The sequence below is a fragment of the Battus philenor genome, unplaced genomic scaffold (genome assembly GCF_028537555.1).
Source record: "Battus philenor isolate CCGP_79_NKW_IND1 unplaced genomic scaffold, ilBatPhil1.0.hap1 SCAF_14, whole genome shotgun sequence".
Lineage (NCBI taxonomy): Eukaryota > Metazoa > Arthropoda > Insecta > Lepidoptera > Papilionidae > Battus > Battus philenor.
In genome coordinates, this window is record NW_027181676.1 from 9714303 (window position 1) to 9742298 (window position 27996).

The window sequence follows — 27996 nt, forward strand, 5'->3', positions numbered from 1 at the left end:
CTTGTATCTGTGTGGATCGGTGCGTCACATATAGTTCTTGCTTTCTCCTTTAAGTAAAACAAATTGCTTTCTTTGGTTCTTGATACAATTTTTTTCTATGAATTTACGACTAAGTTAACAAAGAATATTCATGTTTTCACACAATTATAGCTTCCCGCGGAAGATTTTGAACAGAATAATATTATATAAACATTTAGAGTATTTTTTTCGTAATCTATATAAAAAATTATGACCTTATTTAGACATAATAACAAATTGTAATCAATTTGAACTAACTTAAGGACGAGAACAGCGTCCTATGTGCCACATTGTATCATACTGCTATCGTCAACCCGCCTGGTGATTATGGTACATCTCCCCATAGATATTTTTGGGGAAGGCCTATACCTTACTGTGGGCTTCTTTTGTATGAAACGACGACGATGGATGCGAAATAAACCGACTAGAATGTACTCTTATTATTTATAATAAACAAACTGTTAAGTGTATTTTGTTCGTCAATATTAATTAAACAATTTTAATCTAAATTCTTTAGTTTCAAATAATTATTTGATACGCAACTTTACCAGTGTTCACCATACAACTAATTGTTGTTACGTTTTCTCTTGACCGCAGTATTTAGCCGTCTTGTCGTATTTAAATACTTTCCTATGACCCTTGAATACCTTTCGTTGGGACACCCCACGAATATAAAATCCTTCCAAATCCCACGTACAAAAGATTGTAATACCCTCCATTTCATATTCAATTAAACGTTTTGTTAGGGACAAAAATCCATCTTCAGGATTTTGGTGAGCTTTTGGTCAATGAGATGGATTTTGTGGGTCATTTAGTATACACATGTAACTCAAAAGATTTTTTTTAATGCAGTAGGTTTTGTGGCAAAAATGAATAAAATTTATTATAAAAATATATGTATTTTTTTTTTAATTTCTATGATACTGAGATTAGTAGCAAGTATAGAATGATTGGTTACAGATGTAAAGGCTTTGAAGGAGTAAAGCTATAGCTCTTTTACTGTTAATTACTGCATAGTGCATCCTACTCAAAAATTAATGGTTTCAGAAATAATAAATAGCGAAATCATAACGTAGTAAGGAAAGGGATAAAATTCGATTTACTTATTAAAATGAAATATTATTTACTATCTGCACCTACAGACAATAGGAAAAATTAATTACGTTAAAATATATACAGGTGATTGGAAATTGGTGTAAAACGTTTTAAATATTTTGCTGACAAATTAGATATACATTTACTTCTTTAAAGCAATACACATATAAGCAATGACCTTGTATGTATCGTAGAGTGGTAAAGAGTACCTTTGATATAATAGCTGCTTTTAACGTCTGTAGTAAATGTTAAAGAAAAAAATTCCTTCTAAACATCCCAGCACCCTAAATAAAAATTCAACTGAACACATCTGGGATTATAGCGCACCCCGAAGCTTAAGGGCAACCAGTAATTAGATATTAATAGATAAACGAACCTGACACGTGTGCGAGGGGAAGTTCACAACGAGGGAAATAAAGTTTCGACTCTAGATACTAACCTATATCCTCAAAAAATTATATAAAGTAACTAAGAAACGTAGCACATTTATTTAAGATATATGTCAGTTCAACTATTAATAGATGCGGTGTTTGTTTAATAATATCGCTGAGTAAATAAATACGTCCCTATGTATAAATACATAAATCAATTTTGTTAACTAACCTTATCAACTGCCTTAATTTTAGCGGTTAATTTCTTACATTTATTTCCTCATGTAAATCTATACGTATTTATTTAAAAAAATGTATTTCGTTAAACATGTTACTTTACCTTATTAATACTGAAAAATTGCATGTATAACTAGCCTATTTTATATGCAAAAAATATAAAAGACGGTGTGCCTAAATATATGTTGTTAGAGATAACAAAGCTTGATTATGCCAAAAGGGGTGCATAAATTAGCAAAAAGTAATAATAACTTGATGAAGACGAAAAATAATCTTATCTATATTACGATTTTTAATCTATTTAATTAATTTGATTAAAGAGAATGACGAAGATTTTAACTGTATTTGTTACGATTTAATCAAAGATGATCAATACTTTACACATGTATTTTTGTTTTAGCCTATCGTGTACGAAGGTCAGGATAAAAACCCGGAAATGTGCAGAGTTCTATTGACACATGAAGTTATGTGCAGGTAAAATTTACTATATTTTTATATTAACGTATTATTCAATATATACTCTATATATAATAGCTTGAAAACTAGGCAAACTAATATCCCTTGCAATTTAACTAATTATTAACATAATTTCTGTTCACTAAAATTAAAAAAAAAACGTTATCTTAATCGAGTTTAAACCGATTGGCTAAATTCTGCGAACTGTCATTGCAATGGACAGCATTCTTTTGAACAATAAATGCATGTCATCATTCCAGATTTAAAATTTTTTTTGAAGTGTAAATAGATTCGTCTTTAATATAAAATATTGCATATTGTAATATAAATTATTTTAGCTATTTATTTTGTACTCTTTGACTATTATTTTGTGTCATATTAAAGGAAGAATAATGACTTTATCGTACAAAGAAAACAAAATTGGGGGATTACTGTATAAAATTCTGCATTATGACCTCAAAAACGTAAAGAATGTCCTCTTTATTACAGCAATTTGTTTTGGGGAGATTTTTCCGGCCGTAGCTGTAGCGCATCGTCTCGCCGACATATCAATGTGTTTGTGTTTAGCAACGTGCTCTGCGTTTGTGTTGGCAATTAAAATTTTATTCTACCTTAGACGTAGTTTTGCTGTCTCATCGTGTGCAATACATGCGTCCCTGTTGTTCGTCTTTAGGGGAGGAGTCTCTGGGGAGTCTGTCCTTTCAATGTCTTTGCCCTTTGCGTCAAGGAGGCACGGTAGGGCGCGTGCAGCTTTATTTCTTCGCCTAGTGTGGATAAGACTTCGGTTACATATTTTCTATTGATGTATTTTTTAAAATTGACGAACTCTTCGTAACTAATATCTATAAGTTTTATTCAGGTACATATGTTAATAGATATAAACGTATGTACTTGAATTAATTAGTACGACAATAAAAATGCATTTATTCCAACACCGTTAATTATAAGATCAAACTAAAAACAATAGTTCACGTTTATTGTCTAGTTTAATTTATAATATATTATTTTTGACTGTCAGTTTTAAAATCAAACGTAAGATCATTTCACAATTAATGCATTATATGATAACTTTAAAACGATATTTTACTTTAATTCTCAAATAATTAGTTGTTAATAATAACTTGATATTGTATTAATAATTAATAATAACTTCGATTTTATTTTGTTCTAAAGCTGGGATTTCTTTTCAGTCGGTGTTGCGACAAGAAGAGTTGTGGAAACAGAAACGAGACACCGTCGGACCCTGTCATCATCGACAGGTAAGTGAATTATTTTATAATAGCATAAGACTAATTTTAAAACATCGTCTTCAAACAACTTTTATTTCAGGACTATTAAAATACAATAAATTTAAACATATAATAAAATGTTCTAAAATTGTTATTTTTATTATTATATCTATTGATGTATATTTGGTTATGCATTATGAGTTAAAGTAATAACATTAATAGAAACGTAGTGCTAATCGTCATTTGACCAAAATCAAAGCAAACAAAAAGGAATATTTTATTCCGTATTTTGTTCTTTTTTTCGATTCGTCAAGTCGCAACGACTGCCATCTCGAAACTTTGCGACATTGAATGCATTTTGCACGTAGTCGAAACTTTGGAATGTTGCCATTTTTTATCTGAATATTTTGTATTCGTAAAAAAATTTATATGCGAAATTCAGACTGAAAAAGTTTTTACTTTATTGGCGTTGAAAATATTGTGAAGCTTTGTCAGTTTGTATTATAAGAGGACACGAAAAATTAATAAAAAATGACATTCATCTTTGCCGCTATATGTTTAGTATATCGTTATAGCAAAATAAACAATTATACATATTTTTGATAATGCGCATTACCGTTTTATTACATTTTTCTCTGGACTAATAGACGACTAGGAATATTTATCTCTTATTACATCTCTTTATTACTTTGAGAAATAGTCTTTATTTATTGGGCTATATGATATTTGTTTATATAGTCAATGACACAGGTGCTTAGAATCAGTATCCTATATATTATGAATATCCCTAACAGCACGTAAATATGCACTTAACTCGAATATATTCGATGTTATTCTTGAAAAACGCAATTTTTATATACGATGTACATGGGAAGACAGATTTCGCTGTAAGATATCTGCGGTACATAAAACCTTAAACCGATGGTATTTTGACATCATTCCAGACGTGGAACGTACACTGATGAATATTGGCCTCTCCTTTAAATATCCAATAGAATTAGCTGTGAAAATTTTAATAATATAAATTAAATATTCGATGTGCAAGATCTACGCTATAAGCTTCGCGTTGCGCAAAAATGCATATTCTTCATGGGTTTACTGGGTTGACTCATGAAAATATAATAAAATGATTATTCTTATGTAAATTTTAGTACACGACTCTATGTTTATCTTATTAACTTTTTCAATATCCACACAGAATTAATTATAATTATCCATACATTGCTATTGGTTTCATAATTATATTGCTGTATTCTTTAGTCTATAAATGTAAGCCGTTTATGGTAACGTCCAACTGTAAAAAAAATAGTTAAGACGTGTTACTGTTTATTCTTATTAACTAATTAACTCCGATACAAGTGAGCGGTGTCCGGTGTCTTTATACGAATACTCGTATCAAACAATAGCGCGAGGCTGTCTAGTACCAGCGCCATATTGTGTTATTTTTAGTACTGTATAAATTATTTAAACGCGTACATATGCTGTTTAGTCCATGCAGTACCAAATCATTATCATTTCAGTTGTCAGAAAAAAAAATCGCCACGATGACTGGTCTTGCGTTGCCCGCATGCAGTGATTTATCGCGAACCTCACTATGTCGTCGTTTCACTTCGTGAGGGTCCTACTCTTCCCGCTTGTATCAGTTCGTGGTGGCCTCTCGAGAACTTTACAGCGCCAATACCAAATATTAACGGTGTGATCGAAAATCAGGGATAACATTTGATTCAGCTTACCAAATTAATATTATCGTAGCAACAATAAAACGGTCGGTGCAATTGTTAAAAGAAATTAGCTCTAAACCTCAATATCTGCCGACACGGGCATTGATTAGGCAACATCTCGCCCCGGCGACCGCGTCTCACGCTGAGCTATTCACTCGCGCCGGTACAAAGGCGCGGGCGGAGTGCGGGCTAATCAGGCTGACAAATATCGAAATTTCAATAGAAGTCGATGCGAGCACTATCCGCAGGTGGAGGCCGAGGGGCGGTGAGTCGCGGTGCTTTTATTTTGCGTCCTTTTTCGGGAATTCAATTGAGATAGGCGTCTCCCGTTCCGAACATCGTTCGATATTTTCGAATTCAGGGATGTAGAAATAGTCAGACGGTTTTATTTTAGGAATATAAATAAACTAGGAGTTAAACTATGTACTATGGCATCAAACTATAAAAGGCATGCGAAATTTTCCTTTATTCAAATTACTTCAAGTAAGGATCATCACATCAGCCATATGACGTATATTCCTGGAGAAGGACCTCCTTTGTAAACTACTATTATACAAGGAATTTGTCACGGTGAGTGCAGCTTTTTACTTCGAATATATTCGAGAGATGTTGCTGCTCATTCTCCATGAATATTTTTCTCTGAGTCTGTTCTTACGGCAACCTAGGGAGGAGTTGGGACCAGATTACAGTTAAATTATTCGTAATTAGTAGTGTCCTTTATAAGGATTTTTTTTTATTTAATTAAGGTGGCATATGTAAAACAGACGAAAAATTTTGTACTATTTGTCAGCCCTGTTTATTCGTCCGCCGGTTTTGTAATTCACTCGATTCGAATTTTTTGTACCTCGAAAACAAAAAAAATTAAATGATGGCCTTTGTACGCGAGCTCTCCTTTGCTTTTCGACAGAGCATAAAGTTGATCCTGCAAATTTTGTGCCACGGAATAAACTTGTGTGATTTTCCAACGTTTGATGTTTCCAAATTACGCTATGCTCAAACGTGTGATCGATTTAGTCATTAGAAGGCACTGTAAAAACCGGGATTGCTGATGAATATTAATCGAAACCAAATCGATTCAATTCATTCGCAATTTTCGTTAACATTTTTCCTTTAAACACCTATAGAGAGGCAAAGCAGAAATTAAATCTTATTATTTAAAAAATATTATAGTTATGCTATTAATTTCATATAATATAATAAGACATATCTATGGAAATATAAAGGAGTTTTAATAAATTAAATCTGTACTGTATTTTAAAAGCCGATAAACAATAATGAAAAGGGCTCTGGTATTTTATTTTACCACGTGGATTGACCATCATTTTAGCTGAAGAACGTCCGCTGCTGTAGATAGACCTCCACCATAGATTTCCAATAGTTCCGGTTGGAACTGGCCTGCATTAAGTGTTTTCCGACGACATTTACATGCTCTTCTTTATTACTGTATTATATTTATTTACATTGTGATGCTTGCTCATTATTTATTGGAGCATATATAGACAACTTTTCCATAGTTTTCCAATAGAACCGATTGAATAGGCAAGCCTCCAGGGTCTTCTGAGGACTTTAAAAAGGTTGTTTGATCTGGTGGGTGCACGTCATATGCGGTGTTGGCCGATCCATCGTCCTCTCTCCAGAGAGTTAAGGCCCCAGTCACCACCTGTTTTGCGCTCTATGTGGGCTGCCTCTTGCCACTTCAATTTGCTAATCCGCTGGGCTATTTCGGTTAATTTCGTTCGTCTACGAATCTCCACATTCCTGATTCGACCTCTTAAGGAAATTCTGAGCACAGTCCTCTTAACGGCTCGTTGGGCAAGTGTGGGCTCGCCACTGAGGCCCGAAATCAAATTTTCTCATATATACTTAACATTTTTGAAAAAAAAGTCTTTTATTTGTGTAAATATTATCCGGCAATAAAACACATTCTTTTAATAACATGAATCTGAAGGGTTTGTTAAGTATTACATAACGCTATTAGTTACATTCTAAATGTTAGAAAGTAGCTTCTTTATCATAATTTTAAGTTAAAACAAGTGTTGCATTTTTAAAAAATGTAGGTTGGGCAAATAATCCATCAAGCGTAGAGCCGCGCCCAATATCACTCGCATACGAGTCACTCGTAATGTGATAATTGAAATTGTGCAATTGCGTGCAAAACGCCGGCGCCGAATTCATTACCCCGCGTTTCACAATTTGTCTTTTTTATATTTTTTTTTGTACGCTGTCATTGCCTGAGGAACGATGGCCTTGTTCGTTGACGCTTTAATTATTATATGCATTCGCCATAATAGTTTATTTAGCAAATGGACGGTCGCTGTTACGTCCGAAATTCGTATACACTAAATTTAATATTCTAAGCCATAATCATAATTGTCGTTCGCATGCGATATTTAAACAAGGGGCCCCGTCCGCGTAGGAGTAAAATTTTTGACACGTAAAACCTGAATTAGGCGTATGAAACTCATTATTTCAAGTACTATGATTGAACTAATGAATAATATACACGATGAGAAGAATTTCATGTTTTAGTCTTTAGCGGTGTAAATATAAGCAATAATCATCATCGTCATCATTATTTAATTATTAAGGCTTCCTCAATTAATTGTAGATGAAAAAATTTCAGAACTTTCACTGATGGACACATGCCTCCCCATTTTATTTCCAATAGGATCGGTGGAAGCGGTCTGCCGTCTTCCGTCTACCGTCGATCTCAACAAAGTCATCTGTCTACTTTGTTTTTGAACGAGTTGTCCTAAGACGTGTTTGACAATCTGTTGTGTCTACTCCAGACTCTTAAATAAAAAATAATAACGGAAACATTAGAAATATGTATGACATCTGTTTGCTCATATATAAATAAAACACCGTAAATCTGTTTACAGTTTGAAGATGAGATAAAGTGTTCGCACATAGCAGTAACACGAAGGCAACAGTAAAAGCAGTCAACAATCCAGAACCCTTCGAATCAGCAGCAATTTGTTAAGTGGATTTTTGCCCGAGACAAGCTCGCGGCTCGTTGCGCTCCTGTACACAATTTCATTATCTCTGCCCGCGCGCCCGCTCCACTATTAACTTATGCGATGCTGTGTTTCAACTATGGAAATTTTTTTGAATTTATTCAAAACATTTTCAATATAGTGCCTCTGATATTCACTTTTGTGCATATTTATTTTTGAATTCTCATTCGATACAAATATTTATAAAGTCGTTTTAACGTATAAATTAGAAAAAAACTTTTGCACAGATATATTACATTTAAAAGAAACATCTAGATTTAGAACTAATTTTAAGATAAATAGGAATATTTTTGATTTAAAGTATTACACTTTTTACATTACCTTACGGTTTTGGCATCTACTATTATATTATACACTGAATGGTCATTTTATAAAGAGTTATTGGAAATACTTGTCAAAGCTTTAAATTTTTTTTGTTGAAAAGTGAGTTGTACATTGACTCCTTTAAAGCTTTTACTATATAAGCAATTATAACCAATCACCCTATATATTCATTGCCAAGAAGTTACTATAGTTTCAGAGTTGAAATGATGATACAAAATACTGAAAAGGTAAGACAAATAAAAGACACATAAAGATAGATAAACATTTATTTCACATGACAATACACGTGGACATAATTACACATACACAATCATAACAAAAAATAAATAAATACAGACAAAGAGCCACTCTAAAAAAAAATTTGTCATGTTAAATCAGATCTAATAACTTATTAAAATATTCCATTAGGTATAATTAATGTATAGCAATATAAATGGTAGAAGTGTACGTATTATCTTACTTATTGATCCTTATTTGATATATAGTAAATATGTATAAATGGATTCATTATAAATAAATTTAAGAGGATTGTGACTTTACTAAAATATTAATATAAATATTTTTTTCATTCATACACCTAATGATTTTATAACGGAAGTATAATTAAAATGATATGAATAATTTGATGTTAACTTTTCGTTACCGTAGACATTTATGTTCGGTTACAAATAGATTGTTCGATGTTTTATAGGGGACGTATTTTAAAAGATGGACTTTCGAAATCAATTCATACTCACGCAATCCGTCCCCTGTAAGCAATCACTTAAGGGTTTTATGAACCGTAATGATTAAGATGTTTTGTCGTGCTTGAATTTAAAACGCTATGGTTGACCGAGGGGTTGCCGTCACTTGAAATAAACTGCATTGTTTTGTTTAACATATTGTGACTGGTAGTACAGTTAACGGATTATGCATTGGTTACTTTAATACTTTTTAAGTGGGCATATGTATTCGGTCACATATTTTAACGCCATTGAAATTAAAATTGTTAGGAAAACATAATAACCATTTAAAATATATGCGACGTTGCTTTTGCCTCGCATGACTTCTATGATAACGGATAGACATCTTAACACGCTCGCTGCGTCAATATTTCCAAAGAACTATGTATTTTGTTCGTCGTAAAAAATAAAAACCGAGAGGTCTTTTAGATCTCCAAACCTGTACTTAATACTTGATCACCAATTTGAATTGCGAAAGAGGCACACTAAAGACGAGGTTCAAAGACTAACCATCGTAATTATGTAATGGAATATGCAACGTCGAACATGCCGCTAAATATTACTTCAGAGGCCACAGATCGTGTATACAGCGATATGTTATATTTATATTACACAGAAGATATATTTGAAGTCTTTACTTAGCAGGAAAGAATTAAGTTACGATTGCTCGTATGCATGTTTGAATTTTCAGTAGAATGTCTTTTTACGTAACATTACCGCTGATCACAAACTGTAAAAAGAATATATATAAGAATCCAGATTATTCTAGTATCCAGGTTAAAGGAGTATTTTCCGTGCCTCCTTTCTGAGTGGTCTAAGGCATGTAATTTCACAAGTCATAATAATTAACAAGGAGATCACAGAGATCTACTCTTTTTCATTTGGTAACTTATATTTGTTATTCTTTACTCGTTTATTTGAACGTATGTTAAATATTTATATTCTAGAGATTAAACTAACTTATATAAAAACTATTAATAAGCATTATTTATTTACACTTAACATTCTTAGAACTAAATTTAACCTGAAATGAAGTATAATTAAAGTCTGTCCGTTTGTCCAGATCGTTAAGTGCCTTATAGTTGAATTTGTGCTTTGTAAAGAAAGTATGGGGTTCAAACTTTCGCTCTAAGGAGATATTAAAAATGTTGTCTGATAAATTATTCTTAATAAATTAAATTTGACTGTACTTTAAGTCTTTGGGGGAGGCTATTGTCTAGCAGTGCACGTTGTACAACAGAAATGAATATGATGCTTTGAATTTACTATCACCTGTCGAATTTATATATTCAGGCACCAAACTTATAGCAGAATATCGGTATTAAAATTATATTAAGAATTATTAAACTGTAATTTTGTCTTATACGAATAACACTAAAAGTTGGTAATAAAAGGTACAAACAGGACCCTGTTCATACATGTATAAAACAGCATATGTATTGCTTATTTTAAAATATATCTGCATTAATAAGTATATATATATATATATATTAAAAGCTGAGTTTTCTTACATCAAAGTATTTTTGAAAAATTATACGTATATACTTTTAGTGCATTCAAAATATACAAGTTATAAGATTCATGTTTTGAAATATCATCCAAAATAAAACGTAACTATGCAATAAATCAATAATGTCTTTCTAACAGAAGCAGTGATACAAGAAGTGAGCTTACTCGACATATGGCCGACATCTAAATTACAATAGGATTTTTATACCCTATTTCGGGTGCGACAAAATCGATTCCCAATTCGATATGACCCTCTTATATTCGGTGTTTGATAAGTATATCCCTTTCTATAACTTGTCGCTATTAATGTAATTGTTTGTACATTGATACAATTTTTTTAAGATGAAATTAAAAAAAAACTTCTTGATTTGAAACGTTGATTATTCTAGAATATAAATATTCCGATACTGTTCTATCATAATCTTGATATTATTGTTTCGTTAAATCGATTACAATGTTCATTGGCGGTTATTGTCTTTTGCGAAGCCATTTAGGTAAAAATTATTTAGCTAATAAGAGTTCCTTGTGTCACTGGTGGCGGGAAGCGTGAAAATGATGCTATATCCATCCGTACGTGCAATCTTTTACACATTAAGAAAATTATATATTTATGTGCTCATTAAATAAAATTGTACATTTATATGTTAATTTTTATTGTTCATAGAAATATATGGTATAGTAAATTGTCTTTATAAACTTAAATATTCATGATAATCATCATTTAAATCATAAAATGTCTACAAACTTAGTCTTTAAACCTATAGAGGATGCTAATAGATTTACAATAAGACCGATTTCAAGTCACCTGCATCCTGGGGCCTCCGCGAACCTAATAAGGTTTTTTGTCTACCTAGTGGGTGGATGTACTACGTTGTACTTGCCAGTCTATCAGATTAAAGCACTTGTGTCTATTTATTCTGCGAGGTCGGCCTATTACCACTTCAACTTATAATCCGCTGGACTTTGTCGCATATTTTCTCTTGATCCTGAATTGATTTCGTAAAAGACTTCTATATACTTCGTTGTGAGTTTTAGACATTATTTAATTGTATCCAAATAATATCTGAAACTGATGTAAAACTCAATTTGTAAAACACGACTGTAAGTTTGCATTAAGGGTACGTTAATACGAAACCGAGATTCTCTCGGCTGCAGTTTTCCGGTAATTTTCGGGCCCACGAACATTGGTACGGGAGAATCACGGCTATTATATTATCTCATTAGATACGCCGCGCCTTCGCGCGCCTCTTTCCTTTTCGCCAAATAAATTCGTTTCTGAGCGGCTGATTTCTCTATTACCTTTTTTTTTCGAACGTTTACCTATTTTATTACGCTGAGAATTTTGGGAAGGAAAATGTTTCTTAAAGAATTAAAAGTTTTTATCACGAAATAATATTTTTAAATATAATTTCCATTTGATGATGTAAAAAAGTAATCATTATTACAAATTACTAATAGCAGAGTTGCTAACGTAAATTTATTTTTCACATAGTTTAAAACAAGTTTGTTGATGCGCGACCTATGAGCGGGTCGGTTTCGCTAAAGCGGGCAAAGTTTCTATAACTTCATAAGTCTTTATTAATGGATTTGCGAATTTCTTCATTGAGTGTTATGTAAGTATGTTTTAGCACTAATATTTGTCTTCTCTTAATATATTAAGTATTTTTTTTTCTTATGAACACACTTTCGCGTACCCGTGTCAAGACCTTTCGGAAATTATGCATATCTATACAAAAAAGTAAAACGTAACAAAAGAATTCGGCACACTTACAGAGAAATGTAAACCGAAAAGAAAACTGGTCCTAAAAGCGTACCCTTGGGACGGTGGCACGCTCCGTACGGCCCGATACAGACACGACGACTAGTGATTAGACTCCTTATCCAAAAGATAGCGACAGAAACTGTACAAGACTTAACAACTAGGGCCATTTTCATATTCCCACCGACCAAGGATTTTCTCGCCGTCGACTTATCTAATGCCACAGCTCAGCTTGAATTTACTATGTAATATAAGCGGCTAAGTTTCGGTTTTTATGAATTTTATCCAACCGTTACTTTTCTTGGTACATATTCTATTAAAATTTACATCAGTTTTCTTATATATCGCTTGAAATTATTCGGAGTAGCGCGATAATGAGACGTCCCATTTTTGATTTATATCGAGTCTCCTCACGAGTGCCCCCTGATTTTTCTACTCGATAAGTGCGGGTGACGGTCGTAAATTGAAATATGATAGAGTCGATGTAATGAACTTCGGTAATAGTATCAACCCTCCGTCTCCGATAGATGGAATAAAATAAACTTAATACGAGTTTTCAGTTTAATAATTTAGGTCTAAACATTGTTATAAAAAGATTCGGACATTAGAGGAGAATAACTTACGGCCGGCGGCAAATTGTTTCCGTTATATCCTTATCAATTCTGTCTCATCTTCGGAGCTACTTTTAGCCTGCCCATGTACAGGTCTTCTATCTCAATTTCAACCTCATCCCTGATTCCAATACGTGATTCGTCGGTTCGGGAAATTATTCGGTGAAAATTCACCATCTCGTTAGAATGTGCGATCCGCTCGGGCGAAGCGAGCCAACCGCTTGATAAATTGTCTGGAATAATAATGATGAATTGCAACTAGTCCGTTGCCAGTGTTGGCTCTAATCTGAGAAGCGATTTTATTGTACATGTATTATTTTCTATACGACTCTATTCAATGTACATTTTCTCTATTACTAACACCTTTCTTTTTGTAAGCGTTTATAACGTATTACATTTTTTTATTTTATTACTAGTAAAATAAATTATATATTTCATTATCTTTCAAAAATGACATAAACGTATTTTCAATTTAATTTTAATTCAACGTTTGCTTTCTCTCCAAATTAACAGCAAATCTATTAACAAGAGGACGTCTTGATTCTATTTAATTAGTGACGAGGTTTTATAATCCGTCCTTTTTGCTTTCGTTCGTTCCCAATTAATACTGACGTTATATTACCAGAGTCGAAACAATTTTGGAGCTGCGATAAATAATGCTTCTTGAAATGAATTTCCAGAACTTTTGTCTAAATCTTCACTCACTTACATTAGTGATAATGACGTAATTAAATTTATGGTTTTCTTTGAAGACGTAATTAAGAGATCCATTAATGCGGTTAGTTAAATTGTAAATAAATTTTCTAGCATCTTTGAAGACACAAGACAGTAGTTGGTAGTAAAACAAAATAAAGTTAATTGCGGTTTTTATGATGGGTTTGCGTGAGTTGGGGAATTGGTAAACAAATAATCGTTGTTGTCTAGGATTATAATTTGTATGGATGCGGCACATTTCTTTATTTTTCAGTATATGTTTGCGCTCTAATCTGTATTTTTTTTAAATTATGTATAATTTGATAGCCAAATTTTTTATTTGAAGCAGTCTGGTAGCAGATTTTTTATTTATGACTAATTAATTTTTTTTAACTTTTATTCGTCTGTAAATATTAAAATCATTTTGGAATTCTCTATGTTACAAAATGGTTTATCTGAATTAAAAACAATTTAAAAGAAAAGCTTAAAACTAAAATTTAATTTAAACTTTTAAAAATAGAATGACATATTCGGTGGTTATTATATCACTCGCTTTCGATCATTAAATTGTAATATCACGAAACCTTGCCTGGGGCAAAACCAGAGCATCACTTATGTTCAATTAATACGAGTGCGGTATTCAATTAGCGATCAAGATTCTAAGGCAATCAGACCTTTTACTTTGATTAATGAACCGTTTCATCAATATAATACGATTTTGGATGGGAAATTTAATATCTCTAACGTTATTATATTTTGAGACGGACGTTTATCACGTATGACATCTTATGTAATGTCTCCTGGTCTCTTAATGCGAAAGTTTACGACCAATGTGTGTTACTAATAATGACTTATGTCATTGACCCTTAGTTTTTCACTACGGGCCTTGTTAGAAAGGTCAAAGTCGCTCAATGATACATGAAGGAGATGCTAAGGATTTTCCTACGAAATAGAATTAGAAATATGGAGATCCGTAGACAAGCGAAAGTAACTAACACTCTGGTTTCTGCAATTGCAACCAACTTAGTCCACTGGATTGGCCAATGAAAGTGGCAGTGAGCAGGCTGTATAGCGCACACAACACTGGCCTGGCCACTAAAGCCTTACGATTCTGAAGTGAATGTTGCGAACCGGCAAGCGAAGTGTGTGACAAACAAGATAGACGCAACCAGTCTTATGGATATCTGTGGGGGAGATCTAAAGCCCTAGATGCTCTTCAGTTGTAAAGATGATGATGATGCTTTTGAAAGCTTATAAAATTTATTACCTTGTTGTTCAATGCAAGTAAATATATTTAACCTATAAAAATAACAGAAAGCAAATAACATTTATTTAATTCATAGTACTTAGAATAGTTCAAAGACGTACAGCAAAGATGGGTGTACAAAATTACCCTTGTTAATTTTTGATATTGACATAAATATTTGCTTTGAATCTGAAATTAAGATATTATTGGGGTAGACGGTAAACGCGACGTGGGTAGACCCGCCACTAGATGAACCGACGACACAATCGCGGGAAGTCGCTGAATGAAGGTAGTGCGACACGGGTCAACATGAAAATTTATGGGTGATGATGATGATAATGATGATGAAGGCTAAAAAATAAACAGTCATACTAAACGAAATTGGTTGGTGCGGAAATTTCAAGTTTCTGTTACCAGACATAAATCATCTTTCGGTGAGTCAATTTGCAAATTCGGAAACGAGCGTACACTTATCCCCACTTACGGAGCATATGCATAGGAGCCAGTAAGTCCCCCTGTGGAGTTCAAGCAAGACGTCGGCGCGTTTAAGCGCCAATTAATTATTAAGGAACACTGAGCCCCATCCTTTGGCTCTCTGACAGCGGCTGTACAACAATGTGGCTAGCTCTCTTGATTGCCTGCTTTGTAAATTGCATTAGCGTAGCTTGCTTGTTGTGCTTACTTATGTAAAGTTATGCACTGTGAAAGATCGAATTGTATTATCTTATTTTGTTTATATTTGCATCACTGATTTTACTTCAGAAATGTGCATTACACTATTTTTTTTGTCATAATTTATATATTTATTTATATCCGCTAGATTCTTCTCGATGGAATCAACATTCTGAACTTTGCTGTAGCGGTGTATTAAGAAAAATGGAAACCGATACTAAGTATTGAGAAAAATGGAATAATACTATGTATAAATATATATTAAAATTTACGTTATATCAATGTCTTGATATTTGAAAGTGCTTAGCGAAGCTTAATCGAAAGAATAAATATTTATTTCATTTTTACATAATATTATAGAATTAAGATAATTTCCAGTAACCACTTGTGAAAAGAACGTCAAAAGAACTTCATTTCATAGAAACTACAATCATTTTGAACTTCTATAGAATAGCATTCTTAAACTAAAATTTACAAGAGTTCCGAACAATATTCTGATCTGAAAAGTAACCACATCAAACTCAGACATGTTTGTACGGTGGTCATATTAATTTTAATACAGTATACGAACAACTCCTTTCCAAGATTTATAATCACCAAAAACCCTTCACGTAATAGGATTACTTTACAAGTATTTGCTTAATTTATTTCATGATATTAAAAGAGAGATATTTTATGAGAATGTGCTGTAATAACTTACACATTTTCCAGCAAGGGAGTTACTAGTTTTTATTTTTCATTTTTTACTATAATTTAATAATTTACTTGAGTACTAAAATAAATTGACTAAATTTCGAGCAATTTTTACTTAAAGCTCTAAATCGCTTGAGCTTAAACTTGAAATGGCGTAAACAAGAATAGAAAGTGCTTTTAAAGTGTATTTCGGTAAACATATCGTAGGGGTCGGCATTGATGGAAGCGCCTTCTTCAATTGTCAGTTGTAAATCCAATTTTCGCTTTATATCGATAGTGTCACTTGTCGCTGCTAGTAATACGAATATATCTATACTCGTACGTATATATGTGAAGTGTGCACATATTTCTTAAAAGGGTAATATTGTTTAAATATGGAACTAAACTAAACCGATTAAATTGAAAAAAAAAGTATTTGTTATATTAGCCATGAATAAAGATAGGCATTACAAAAGCTTAACAAGAAAATAGTATAGATATAGCCATTAAATTTGTAATTTAAACCTTTTAAATAATACAGTAAAAAAGAAACAACTTTTTATGTTATCTGATTGGTGAAATTGAATTAAGAGGGAAAATGCATTGTAACAAATACGTGTTAGAAGCTTACGAAAAAGAAATTCACTTATACTTCGATAGGGGTTGTTAAAATTGCATTGAGCCACCCATTAACGCCTTGTCAGATCGGATTTCGATTTATACGTTTGATAAATGAGATGAGATATAATGTAGGGACTGAGTACTGTATTCGTACATTCTAATTCCGAACATAAATAAAATAAACTAACTAATTAATTAATAAAATATTATTCTTCTTAACTGTTTGAAACATTACTTTTTTATGTGACATTTTTAATAGTTTAAGACAGCAATGTCGTTGTGTAAGCTAAATTTAACTTGGCGACAAGAAATTTTCGCAGAATTGCTTATCCATTCTTAAACACACACATACACAATCGTGTTACATATGTGTTTTCAGTAGGGGCAAAAGAGCATTTGTTTTCGTTTGCCTTACAATTTTTCCCCGTTGTCGCGGCAAGTTAATGAAAGAATTAGCTTTCATTACAACTGATACGATTCGTTAAAGGGATTCCCGAATGAAGACGAAGTGCCTTCGTAACCTTTCCAATGGCTAAGGATCAATGTGTGGACGTGAGCCCGTACGCTTATCTGTGATTAGTTTTTTTGGGTCGTGCAAAACGCGTGTGGAATGTTAGTCGAAATTGTGACACGCATTTTTTTTCTCAAATATTATTTGACTGCGTGTAACATTATTTCCTTTTACAATTTCGCTTATAATAACTTTTATGAAATAGTGGTACCATGTATTACATTGGTATAATGTTTTCAATATCGTCCACGTAGACTTATAAAGGCTAAAATTCCTTGACTGTTGCGTACCTTCACTTACAACTTTAATGCATTAATTAAGCTCTCCTGCCCGATCCCCGAATATCGTCTCGAAGCTCTCTCTCTGTTTAAATTAGTGCAGAATTCATTTTCTTTTTTTTTTAATTTGTCTTCCAAATTCAAATAAGACTTTTCTTTTTATTATGCCGCGCCGCATAAAAGGGTAGATCAGGATTCGTCGCTTTGTCGTTGACTTTCTAACGCTAATTCCTCGTTGCCCGGGGTACTGATTGGACATTTAATATTGCTACTGTAGCGTTTCTGTGAAAAAACTTTTTACTTTTTACTTGGATTTATTTCATTATCTTGACTCCCTTTTTATTGCTATTCATAGATAAATGATTTTTAAAAGTGGTATCTATCTATTGAGAGTTAGAACATTGTTTGTAGCATAAACGAACACGTTTAAATGATAAATAAAGGCAGGGTACCTAATTAGAGGGTATTTTATTTACATAGTAGGTTTTGTACAATTCAAAGATTAGTGAAAACTATATCCACTTATCCAAGCATTATATTATATTAATATACATTTATTTCTGTATTAATTAAAAGTTAAAATTAATATTCTTTTACTCTTTTTTCTTTCTGTTTTACGTCTAGGTTCGTCGTTGTCTTTTCAGTCCAAAGACGCCAATTGTGAAGCATGGACCTACCCTAAAGATATCCATTTAGGGATATATTCCATATATACTATAATAACCGCTTGGTAGGCAGGGTAACAGGGCACGCTGCTGCCGTTCCTCCAAAATGAAAATCATTTACGACTGTATCTCGGGAATCGTACCCGCGACTTACGATCACAAATCTCAGTCTTCTATTGCTGGGCTACCATAGCTGATCAGGGAGGGATCAACTTATCATTCATCATATTATCATGATTCACATCATATTGGTGTGATTCAGGTGCAAAATTAATTTCGTAAGGTCGTTTCAAGACGGACACGTACTGGAGTTCATGCCTGTGTCCGTTGCAAATTAAAACTGAACTTAGTGAATTAATCAATAAACGACTGTAAAAAAAGTATATGGTCTTTCGCAATCGTATGATAAGACGTCATTGATTATCTCGAAATTAAGTATGGATTATATTTAAAAATTACTTTGGCGAACAAGACATAACACGGAAACTATATTTATTTTATTTATTTATTTAACAGTTTATTGTACACAATAAAAACACTAAAGTAACAATACAAATATAACTGACACAACAGGCACTACTTATTTCTAACCAGAAATTTCTTCCAGTAGGCCTACGGAAGGAGATTCATAAAAAGTAAGGCAGACACAACGTGCACAATAATTAAATTGAAATATTTACAATAGATACGACTTTTGACCATAATTACATACTTAACATGAACATAAATGTATACTTACATACTATATACTTACATAAATAAGCATAATAAATAATATATATTCATAATATAAGCATAAATACATATATAACATATATAACTAAAAATATTATATATACTAGACAACTAGCGATAAATAGTGCTCTTTGACTCGCTTTTTAAATACAGGTAATGATGGACAATCACGTACTTCGTAGGGGAGAGCGTTCCATAATCTTGCAGCATGGACAGTGAAGGAATAGGAAAAGAAATCAGAGTGATGGGTGGGGATGGCCAGTGACGTCCTTACGTTCGTACGACAAGGTTTGTCCTGGGCCCGGGAGAAGTGGAAGAGGTTACGGAGATAAGAAGGAGCAGAGGGATTGTATAGGATGCTATAGAGAGTAGAAAGAACATGAGCGTTCCTGCGGTGACGAATTGGAAGCCACTTGAGTTGCGATCGGAACTGGGAAATATGATCGTACTTACGTAAACCGAAAATAAATCTAATACATACATTTTGGAGACGCTCTAGTTTGTTTAGAAGCTTCTCAGTGGCATCCAGGTAGCACGCGTCAGCGTAGTCAAGAATGGGGAAAAGGAGAGTCTGTACGAGGGAGATCTTGGTTTTCAGAGGTAAAAAGTTCTGGAGGCATTTGAGCGAGTGAAGTGAAAAATGTAATTTTTTGCTGACCTCATTGACGTGCGGGAGCCAAGACAAATTGGAATCGATGATTACCCCTAGATTCTTTGCAGATTTGCTAAAAGGTATAATAACGCCATCGTAAAGCAATGGACGGATAGCAGTGACAGCGCCAAGACGCTTATACATATATGCGCTCCCAATAAGCAAAGCCTGTGACTTTTTCGGGTTTACTACTAGTCCGAATGACTTAGCCCAAGTAGAGATCCGCTCCAGATCGGCATTGATAAGAGCAATAGCATCATCAAGATCAGAGATTTTGAAATGCCGATAGATCTGCAAGTCGTCTGCATAAATATGGAAGTTAGACAAAATTACAGTGGTTACTGTGTTTATAAAAACGGAAAACAGGAGTGGTGACAGTACACCACCCTGCGGCACACCCGCACCGAGATCGCACCAGTCTGAGGAGACATCATCAGAGTGGATCCGCTGAGAACGACCACGAAGGTAAGACTCAAACCACGCCAAAGCAAGAGGAGAGACGTTAAGAGAGCGAAGAATAGCGAGAAGGACATCAAAGTCTACAGAATTGCGCTGCTAAAGTCGAGTAGTGTTAATATCGTCAGAGACTTGTCCTCCATTGCAAGACGTATATCATCTGTGACCTTTAGCAGCGCTGTCACAGTACTGTGACCTGACCGGAAACCTGACCGGAAGGGAGAAAGTAGACTATTTGATGTAAGATAAGAAGACAGCTGATTGTGGACAATGTGTTCGAGGACTTTGGAAAGGTAAGGCAATAAAGATATGGGACGAAAATTGGAAAAGGACGTAGGATTGGAGACTTTTGGAAGAGGAATAATATTTGCACGCTTCCAGGCTGATGGAAAACAACTATTTACTAAGGAGTAATTAAAGATGTGACAGAGAATGGGTAAGAGTTGTGGAAGTAGGAGAGAGATCATGCGGGAGGATATATCATCATTGCCCACGGCTGTAGAAGTGATAGCGAGAATATGCTTCTTAACGTCCTCTTCCGCAACAGTAGTTAATTGAAAAGAAGAGCAAAGAGGGCGTGGCTGGTCATTGAGATGCCCCAATATGCGAGCTTTAACACTGGCATCTAAGGTCACAGGCACCGAGGAAAAGTGGACATTTAGTGCATTCAAATCCACAGAGCCACTAAAGGAATTTGAAGTCTTACCGATGCCTAGTGACCTCAGAAATGACCAAGTTTTTGCTGGGCTAGAGCCAACGATGGAATTATGTATATGGCGTCTTCTCGCATCCCTACACAGACGACTGCAGAAGTTTCTCCAATACTTGTAGCGACCGAGGTTTATGTCTGAAGGACATTTATTGTAGCGACGCTTGGCGCTGTCCCGTTTTAACATCGCATCCCTAATATCCTGCGTGATCCAAGGCGCAGGTGCATGTCTTAATCTAATTTTCTTGATTGGGGCATGAGCATCATAGAGCTGGAAAATGAGCCTCTGAAATTCTTGAACCTTCACGTCAATGCGGTCGGCATCAATAACAACACTCCAATCAATATGGACTGCATCACGTCTCAAAGCCTCCAGATTGATACCACTGAAATTACGCAAGAGTCGAAAGTTGGGTTTAGGTTTGGGAGTACGAGTTTTAAAAGAAAGGTAGACAAGATCATGGTACGAAAAGGGGGCAGGAAACTGGCCATGGATAGCAATTTTATCTAGGGAGGAAGTGATCATAAGATCTAGAAGGGAAGGAGTACAGTGGGGGGAATGATGGGTAGCGGAAAGCGGAAGTATATCCAAATTGACAGAGGACAAGAGAGACTGCAGTTTTTGAGTCCGTGCATCATTTTTAAGTAGACACGTATTAAAGTCGCCTAGCAAAAGAACGTGTTCATAATTAGGGCAGACATTACACAACAGGTTCTCGAGCGAGTTGAAATAATCAATATGCAGAGAAGGAGAATAGAACACAGCAAGTAAAATTTTCTTGTAGTTGAGAATTATCTCAATAAAAAGATGTTCAGCAGAAAAGGAGTACTTGCTTGGGGATACATCGATAACTGTGTGTGTAATGTCCTTCCGAAGATAAATAGCGACACCGCCGCCTCCCTTGCCCGTCCGATCGTTGCGTATAAGAGTGAAACCAGGAAGTAAGAATTGGGAAGAGAGGAGAGAGGGTTTCAAGAAAGATTCTGAGATAAGAACTGCATCCACGGGACTATTGCTAAAGGAAGCCACAAGATCAGGGTAGTGAGCGGGGATGCCCTGGGCATTAATGTGAACGACGTTGAAATTATTTGGAAATTTGGAAAATATAGTCTTCACCTGATCATGCACAGAGCAAGAAAGGGAACCATCACTATCAGAGTCAGCACTTAAAAAGTCGTCAGAAGATGAAGAGCAAGAAAAATACTGATTGTCGAAATCACGCAAGCTATCCATTTAAAAATATATATATAAATCCTATTATATACTACAATATATAAAATAATAATACAAGAATAAATACAAGTTATACCTAACAATACACAAATCTAATTTACAATTTAACATCTTCACTTACCGCAAAGCGTACTGGAAGATTTAATTTACAGTACAGCAAGTGGACATAATAAAAGCGTGTTAAAAAAAAAAAAGAAAACCCAAATAAAATCAGAAACAGACCATACGGTCAACAAACTATTACCTATCGCATTCTTGAAATTATTTACTATGATAAATTCGACAATTGCAGAATGTCCCAAACAACAAGACGACAATGCCATAAAAAAAATTAAAAGTACTATTTTTACATTTATTTTACAAACTTGTGTGTGGACTTGTGCAATGACAAAACGTTGAATGTTCATTGACAAAAAAATAGTCATAAGTCAGTCACGTCAGTCAGTCAGGTCACGTCACAGCTGAAATTGTAAACAAACTTTAAAATACATTAAATAAAAATTAGAAGTTACCTGCATTAAAATAGTATTAGATATTGGTAAAAATACAGAAATTTGGATTTTATTATACTATTATATTTTACTATACTTTGGATTGCGGACATCGTTAAATATTTAACAGTGATATCTTACTGAGTAGTCCGAATATTATCGACTCGCATAAAACGAAAAACTTCTGCCAGAAAAAGATAGGGGATATGTTCTTCAACTAAGGACTGACAAGGATGCACAATCGGTATTGTACGATCTTTGGAAATTCATCGGTAATGGTTGCTTTCTTTTCTATCGTTTTTATCGCGGTCGTTATATTTTGATAGAGCAGTTTAGAAGGAGCGCCGTTATAACGTTTATATTTTGGTTTTCGGTGCGTGCCTTCGCTGTTTTGGTTTCACCTTAAAGTTGTAATTCTTGAATCGAATGAAGTTATGCTTTTGTACACTGCTACTTTTTCACCATTGTCGTGATAAAATTATATTGAACTCCTCTATGATGTTAATTTTACTGTACGGGTTATTAATTCTTGTACCTTTTGTTATATTTTATTACAATTTTATATACTGGCCGGAAATACTAATTTTCTATAAGCAACTACAAAAAACATTAGTTTTTTTTCATTTAAAACAATTACAAAGTTAATTGTTACTGCTAAGCATTAACTCTAATTTTTTAAACAAAGCTGTAGTATGATAATATAAAAGAAGTTTCAATTAATTATTCTTCCGTTTACGTCCGTTCCTATACAGGAAATTAATAAGAAAGATAGAAGAGCTATGCTAATTCGTTCAAATTTCACATCTTTACTTTCTGACATTTTTTATTTATACATTAGAGCCGTACAATGAGTACTTTCAAGTGATTTTATTAAAAATATATGGATAAAATCTATATCCAGCATTGAACGTCCTACAGCTGAAATTACATTTGCTCAATAAAATTCAAATTTATTAATAATATGTACTGGGTATATAAATAAAGTTTTATCTCATTATTGATTTTCTATTTACAAATTTGTTTACCTGTATATGTCATGTATTAGTTAGTTAGTATTGGATATGAACCTTTCTGGTCTTCAGGTAAAGGCCTCTTTCATCTTCTTTCATGTCTCTCTGTCACCTTCTATAGTCAGCTAGTCTTCTCTTATTGTGTCGGTTACGTCATTAGCTTACCGTCTGTTTCGTCTGCCTACTTTTCTCATCCCTGTTTCTTTCTAAGTACTTTGTTGCCAGTATAGTCTACTTGATGTCGTTATAACGACATATGTGATTGGGCTCACCAACACTGTAGTTTTAATGCATCAGTTCTTTTAAGTTTTCGTCATTATCATCATCATTTTAGCCTAACGGTGGTTACTGCTGGATATAGGCCCCCCTATTTATTTTTCAGCGTTAAAATAAACTAACTTCTAAAGTTAAGTCTTATTTACATGATGCCGGTGATACTTCCCATCGTTTACGTATTTAATGCCCGGATGATACGTTCTATATAGGTTAGTACAAGAGAGATGATTATGCTTACAGGCTTTATGAAATTCATTCAGCAAACAAGAATATCATATGTCTTACAATTTGGATTAAACAACTTTTTGTTAAAAATAATTGAAACCGAATAAAAGTCGAAACTCCGAGGTTTTCACCGAATAACAGAGTCTTATGAGCGTCTAAAAAAAGGACTCGATGATTCCGAGCTTTGTTAAGGCGATACGCATGAGATGTACTGTAAATTTAGTTTTGTGAGATTAAATTTTTGTTAATATTTTATAAACCTAAATTAAATAAAATAATACAGAGTATGCTTACAACAATATATAACAGGCATATTACAAATGATCCAGATATTATACTTCATCATTCGTAAATTAAATGAGGATTTATTTTTAAAAGGGGTAAATGGGGTAGCTCATATGCTGTCAATTAATGTATTACAAAACCTGTGCAAAAATTAATGGTTTTATAAATAAAAGCAGTACGAGAAATCGTTTTCAAAATTGGATCACTTCATATTAAAATTAATTATTGTTAACTGTCTGTGCCTACAGATTTTGTGCCGCACAGATATTACTGGCCTGTCGCTTTCCAATATAACAAATAAATATTTCAGAGTTGTCACCTCATAGATGGTGATTGTAAATGTGTCTAAAAACTTTAATGCTTATATCTGACAAAAAAGCTATACATTCACGCCTTTAAACCTTTTACACATGTAACCATTCATCTTGTATGTAAGTTCGATAAAAAACAACAAACATTATTTAAAACAAATTTTAATAAGATGTTTAGATATAAAATATGTGTCTTGAGTCTATTATAAACCTATTTACAAAGGTGGACTAGATTTTTATACGAGAAAAACTTAAATTTCTTTAGTTTGTAAATACACTGGAAATATTCGAATTTTATCAAGCAAGTTGCAAAGAACGCGTAAATATGCTTTACCTTAAAAGTTTCTTGTGATAAATACGATGCAGGGTTGCTGCGAATATAAAATAGGCGGTACAGTCAGAAACTGTTGGTTTAATATTTGTAACATATGAATTAAAAAATTACTATTAATATGTGTATTTTAATTGCATTAAAATGGTAATTTTCTTTTTCTTTATAATATCGATGATTAAAATTGTTATTTTATTTTAAGTCTTATCATTCTTAAGATGAAAGTGACAAAAAGTGGTAAACATAATTCCGCACAACATTGTACACATTTTCATCATGGGGTTGATGTTTGAATTTCATAAAACTGTAAAAGTTTTTAACTTCACCGAATAAGACGACGCTAATCTCCTTGTAATTTTAGTAAACAATTTTAAATGCTCTTATTTAGTTATAATTTCTAACCGGAATATACCAAGACGAACTTTTGTAAGAGAGACCCAACATCTAACATCAGAACAGTATGAGTTACATTATTTAATTATGTATTTCAACTTTATATTTTGATTACCGGTGGACTTTTTTTTATTTAAGCATCAGCTTTTCCCACTAATCCAGAGTGGTAAAGAAGATAATTAGAAGGCACGTGTGTAGATCTCAAGTTAGATTAAAGTAAGAGTCTAATAAATTGTGGTGTTATTTTTTAATTTCACGTATTATCTATATAGAAACCTTTTTTTTGTTTCGGGCTTCATTAGTAAGTACACAGTCGCAAGAAGCCAAGGAAACGACTATTCTCCAGATTTTCTCTACTAGACCAATCAGGAATAAAGAGAAAATTACCGACATAGCCCATAGACAAGACAAGACGGGTTGACCACATATCGCGCAGAACAACGGCCGTGGCTTTAAGATGATGGTAACCTTTCCACACATAAGGTGAACGGAGAAGCGTACATGCCGTTTTCAACAGACTAGTACCGTAATTAATTATACGTTCATTTTATTTTCATACAAATTATTATATAATTACGTCTACTAGATATTCTTTTGCTTTGTATAAGTATATCTTGAAGTAAATAATATTATAAATCTGTAAATAAATACAAGTTAATGGAAAGATTTACTCCATAAATATAGGAGACTGGGAACTAGTGAGAATATCGTGCACGACTGTACCTACGCTGTAATAACTCAGCGGGACCCCTCGCGAAGATGATACAGTGCGCAGTGCAACTATATTTTCCATTGCCAGTTCGAACTGAACGCCCAATATACACAAAGTCATAAATGTACACTGTAAATGTGCCTTTAATGCTTATATCAAGCATAATACATACGTGTATTTTGTACTTTTCGATGTGCATATTGTACTTTTATATCAACAATTATTTGAGAATAATACATTTACTATTAACAGCAATACACTTAATGGCGCGAAATAATTAAATACTGTTGTAGATTATAGCCTAATAACATTTTTTTTTATTTTCGACTGTATGATATAATTCAGTTTGGTGATATTTTCAATAAATAAATTCTTTTCTCCCTAACAAAATCCAATAGAAGTTGATGCGTTAAAAGTGGATATCAATTCGTTAACTTCAACCGCCTACGACATTTATAATTGTTGAAACAAAAACTTTGTTTCAATTTATTAAACTGAGACAAATGAAAAAAGATAACCGTGAATAAAAGCTCTTATTTTATTGTAGATTGTCACGAAGTAAAGAAGTGTGGAGTTATTAGTAGATTTTTGGTACGGTCTATGAGTATAAGAATTTTTATTTTTAATTTCTTTATGAGAATAGCAATTCATTATTTTAGATTTGGGATGTCCACTACTGTATATAGGCTTCACCTATAAATTGCATCTAGCATCTTCCGAAGACCTTAACGAGGTCTGTCACCTTGTGATTGAACGTCCTACGTCGCTCTTTTCGGTCTGTGGAACCCCAGAACCTTAAAGACCTTTGCGTCCGTCTGTTCTGACAACTACGTGGCTTGCTTACTGCCACATCAATTCACAAATCCGTTGGACCATGTCTGTTACTTTCAGTGGTCTACGACAACTACTTATAGTGAACATAAATATAGTGCGTAGAAAACAATGTTAAAAATTACTATTTTATATCCTTTCAGCAAAATTATTCATTTTTTTATATAATAAATATATTAAGGTAATAGCTACACAGTTACGCCGTTTTAAGGTAAATAATCCAACAAAGCATTTGCAGCTTCACATTGATGCTTACGCTCTTTGTATAGAAAAAAAATTAAGTGTTAAAAGACAAAAAAAAAACATAAAGTTAATTTAACTATATTGCCATATTTAATGTAATTTGTTAAAGATTATCCATAATATAACATTGTGCCACTGACAGTGTAACAGCATGTTGTCCCGATAGCTCTGCGATAGTACGCATATAAAATGATCAATAGCGCATATGAAAATGCTCGCCCGCGAATTTTCCAATAATAAATTATGCTCCTTGTCCGCTTACCTCGGGTTAACCGGCTTTTATAAACTACCCACGTAATTTATAACTATTACCCGGCCGAAAACGATCACGTGATATCACTTTATAGCATATTCACCCGGTAAATATGAGGGAGGCTTTTGCTACATGTTGGTCATGTTTGTATATTTACCTACGCTCAAATATAAATACATTAAGCCGTGTTAAATGTACGAAAATTCTTTGCGTGCGTTATCTTGATGAGGCTTTTTTAATGTCTAAGCAACCGGTCTATGTTTAGAGCGTGTACGAGTCCGGACACTATATTACTAAATATATTCATCTAATATTTATTCATATTAATATCCTTTACGGAACATAAATAGCGAGTACTTATAAGCGTCATAATGAGGATAACCGAAGAATACAATTTCATAGAAACTAGAAGCAATATATAT

General features: G+C 33.4%; 1 protein-coding gene across 1 annotated transcript in view; it reads left to right on the plus strand.

The window, feature by feature from the left end:
* Window positions 1-27996, plus strand: part of kn (EBF transcription factor knot) — a 74252-nt gene that overhangs the window by 20085 nt on the left and 26171 nt on the right. Inside the window, exons 6-7 of the mRNA XM_068761366.1 lie at window positions 2122-2195; window positions 3368-3436. Coding sequence (XP_068617467.1) covers window positions 2122-2195; window positions 3368-3436 — 143 coding nt within the window. The remainder of the gene's footprint in view (window positions 1-2121; window positions 2196-3367; window positions 3437-27996) is intronic.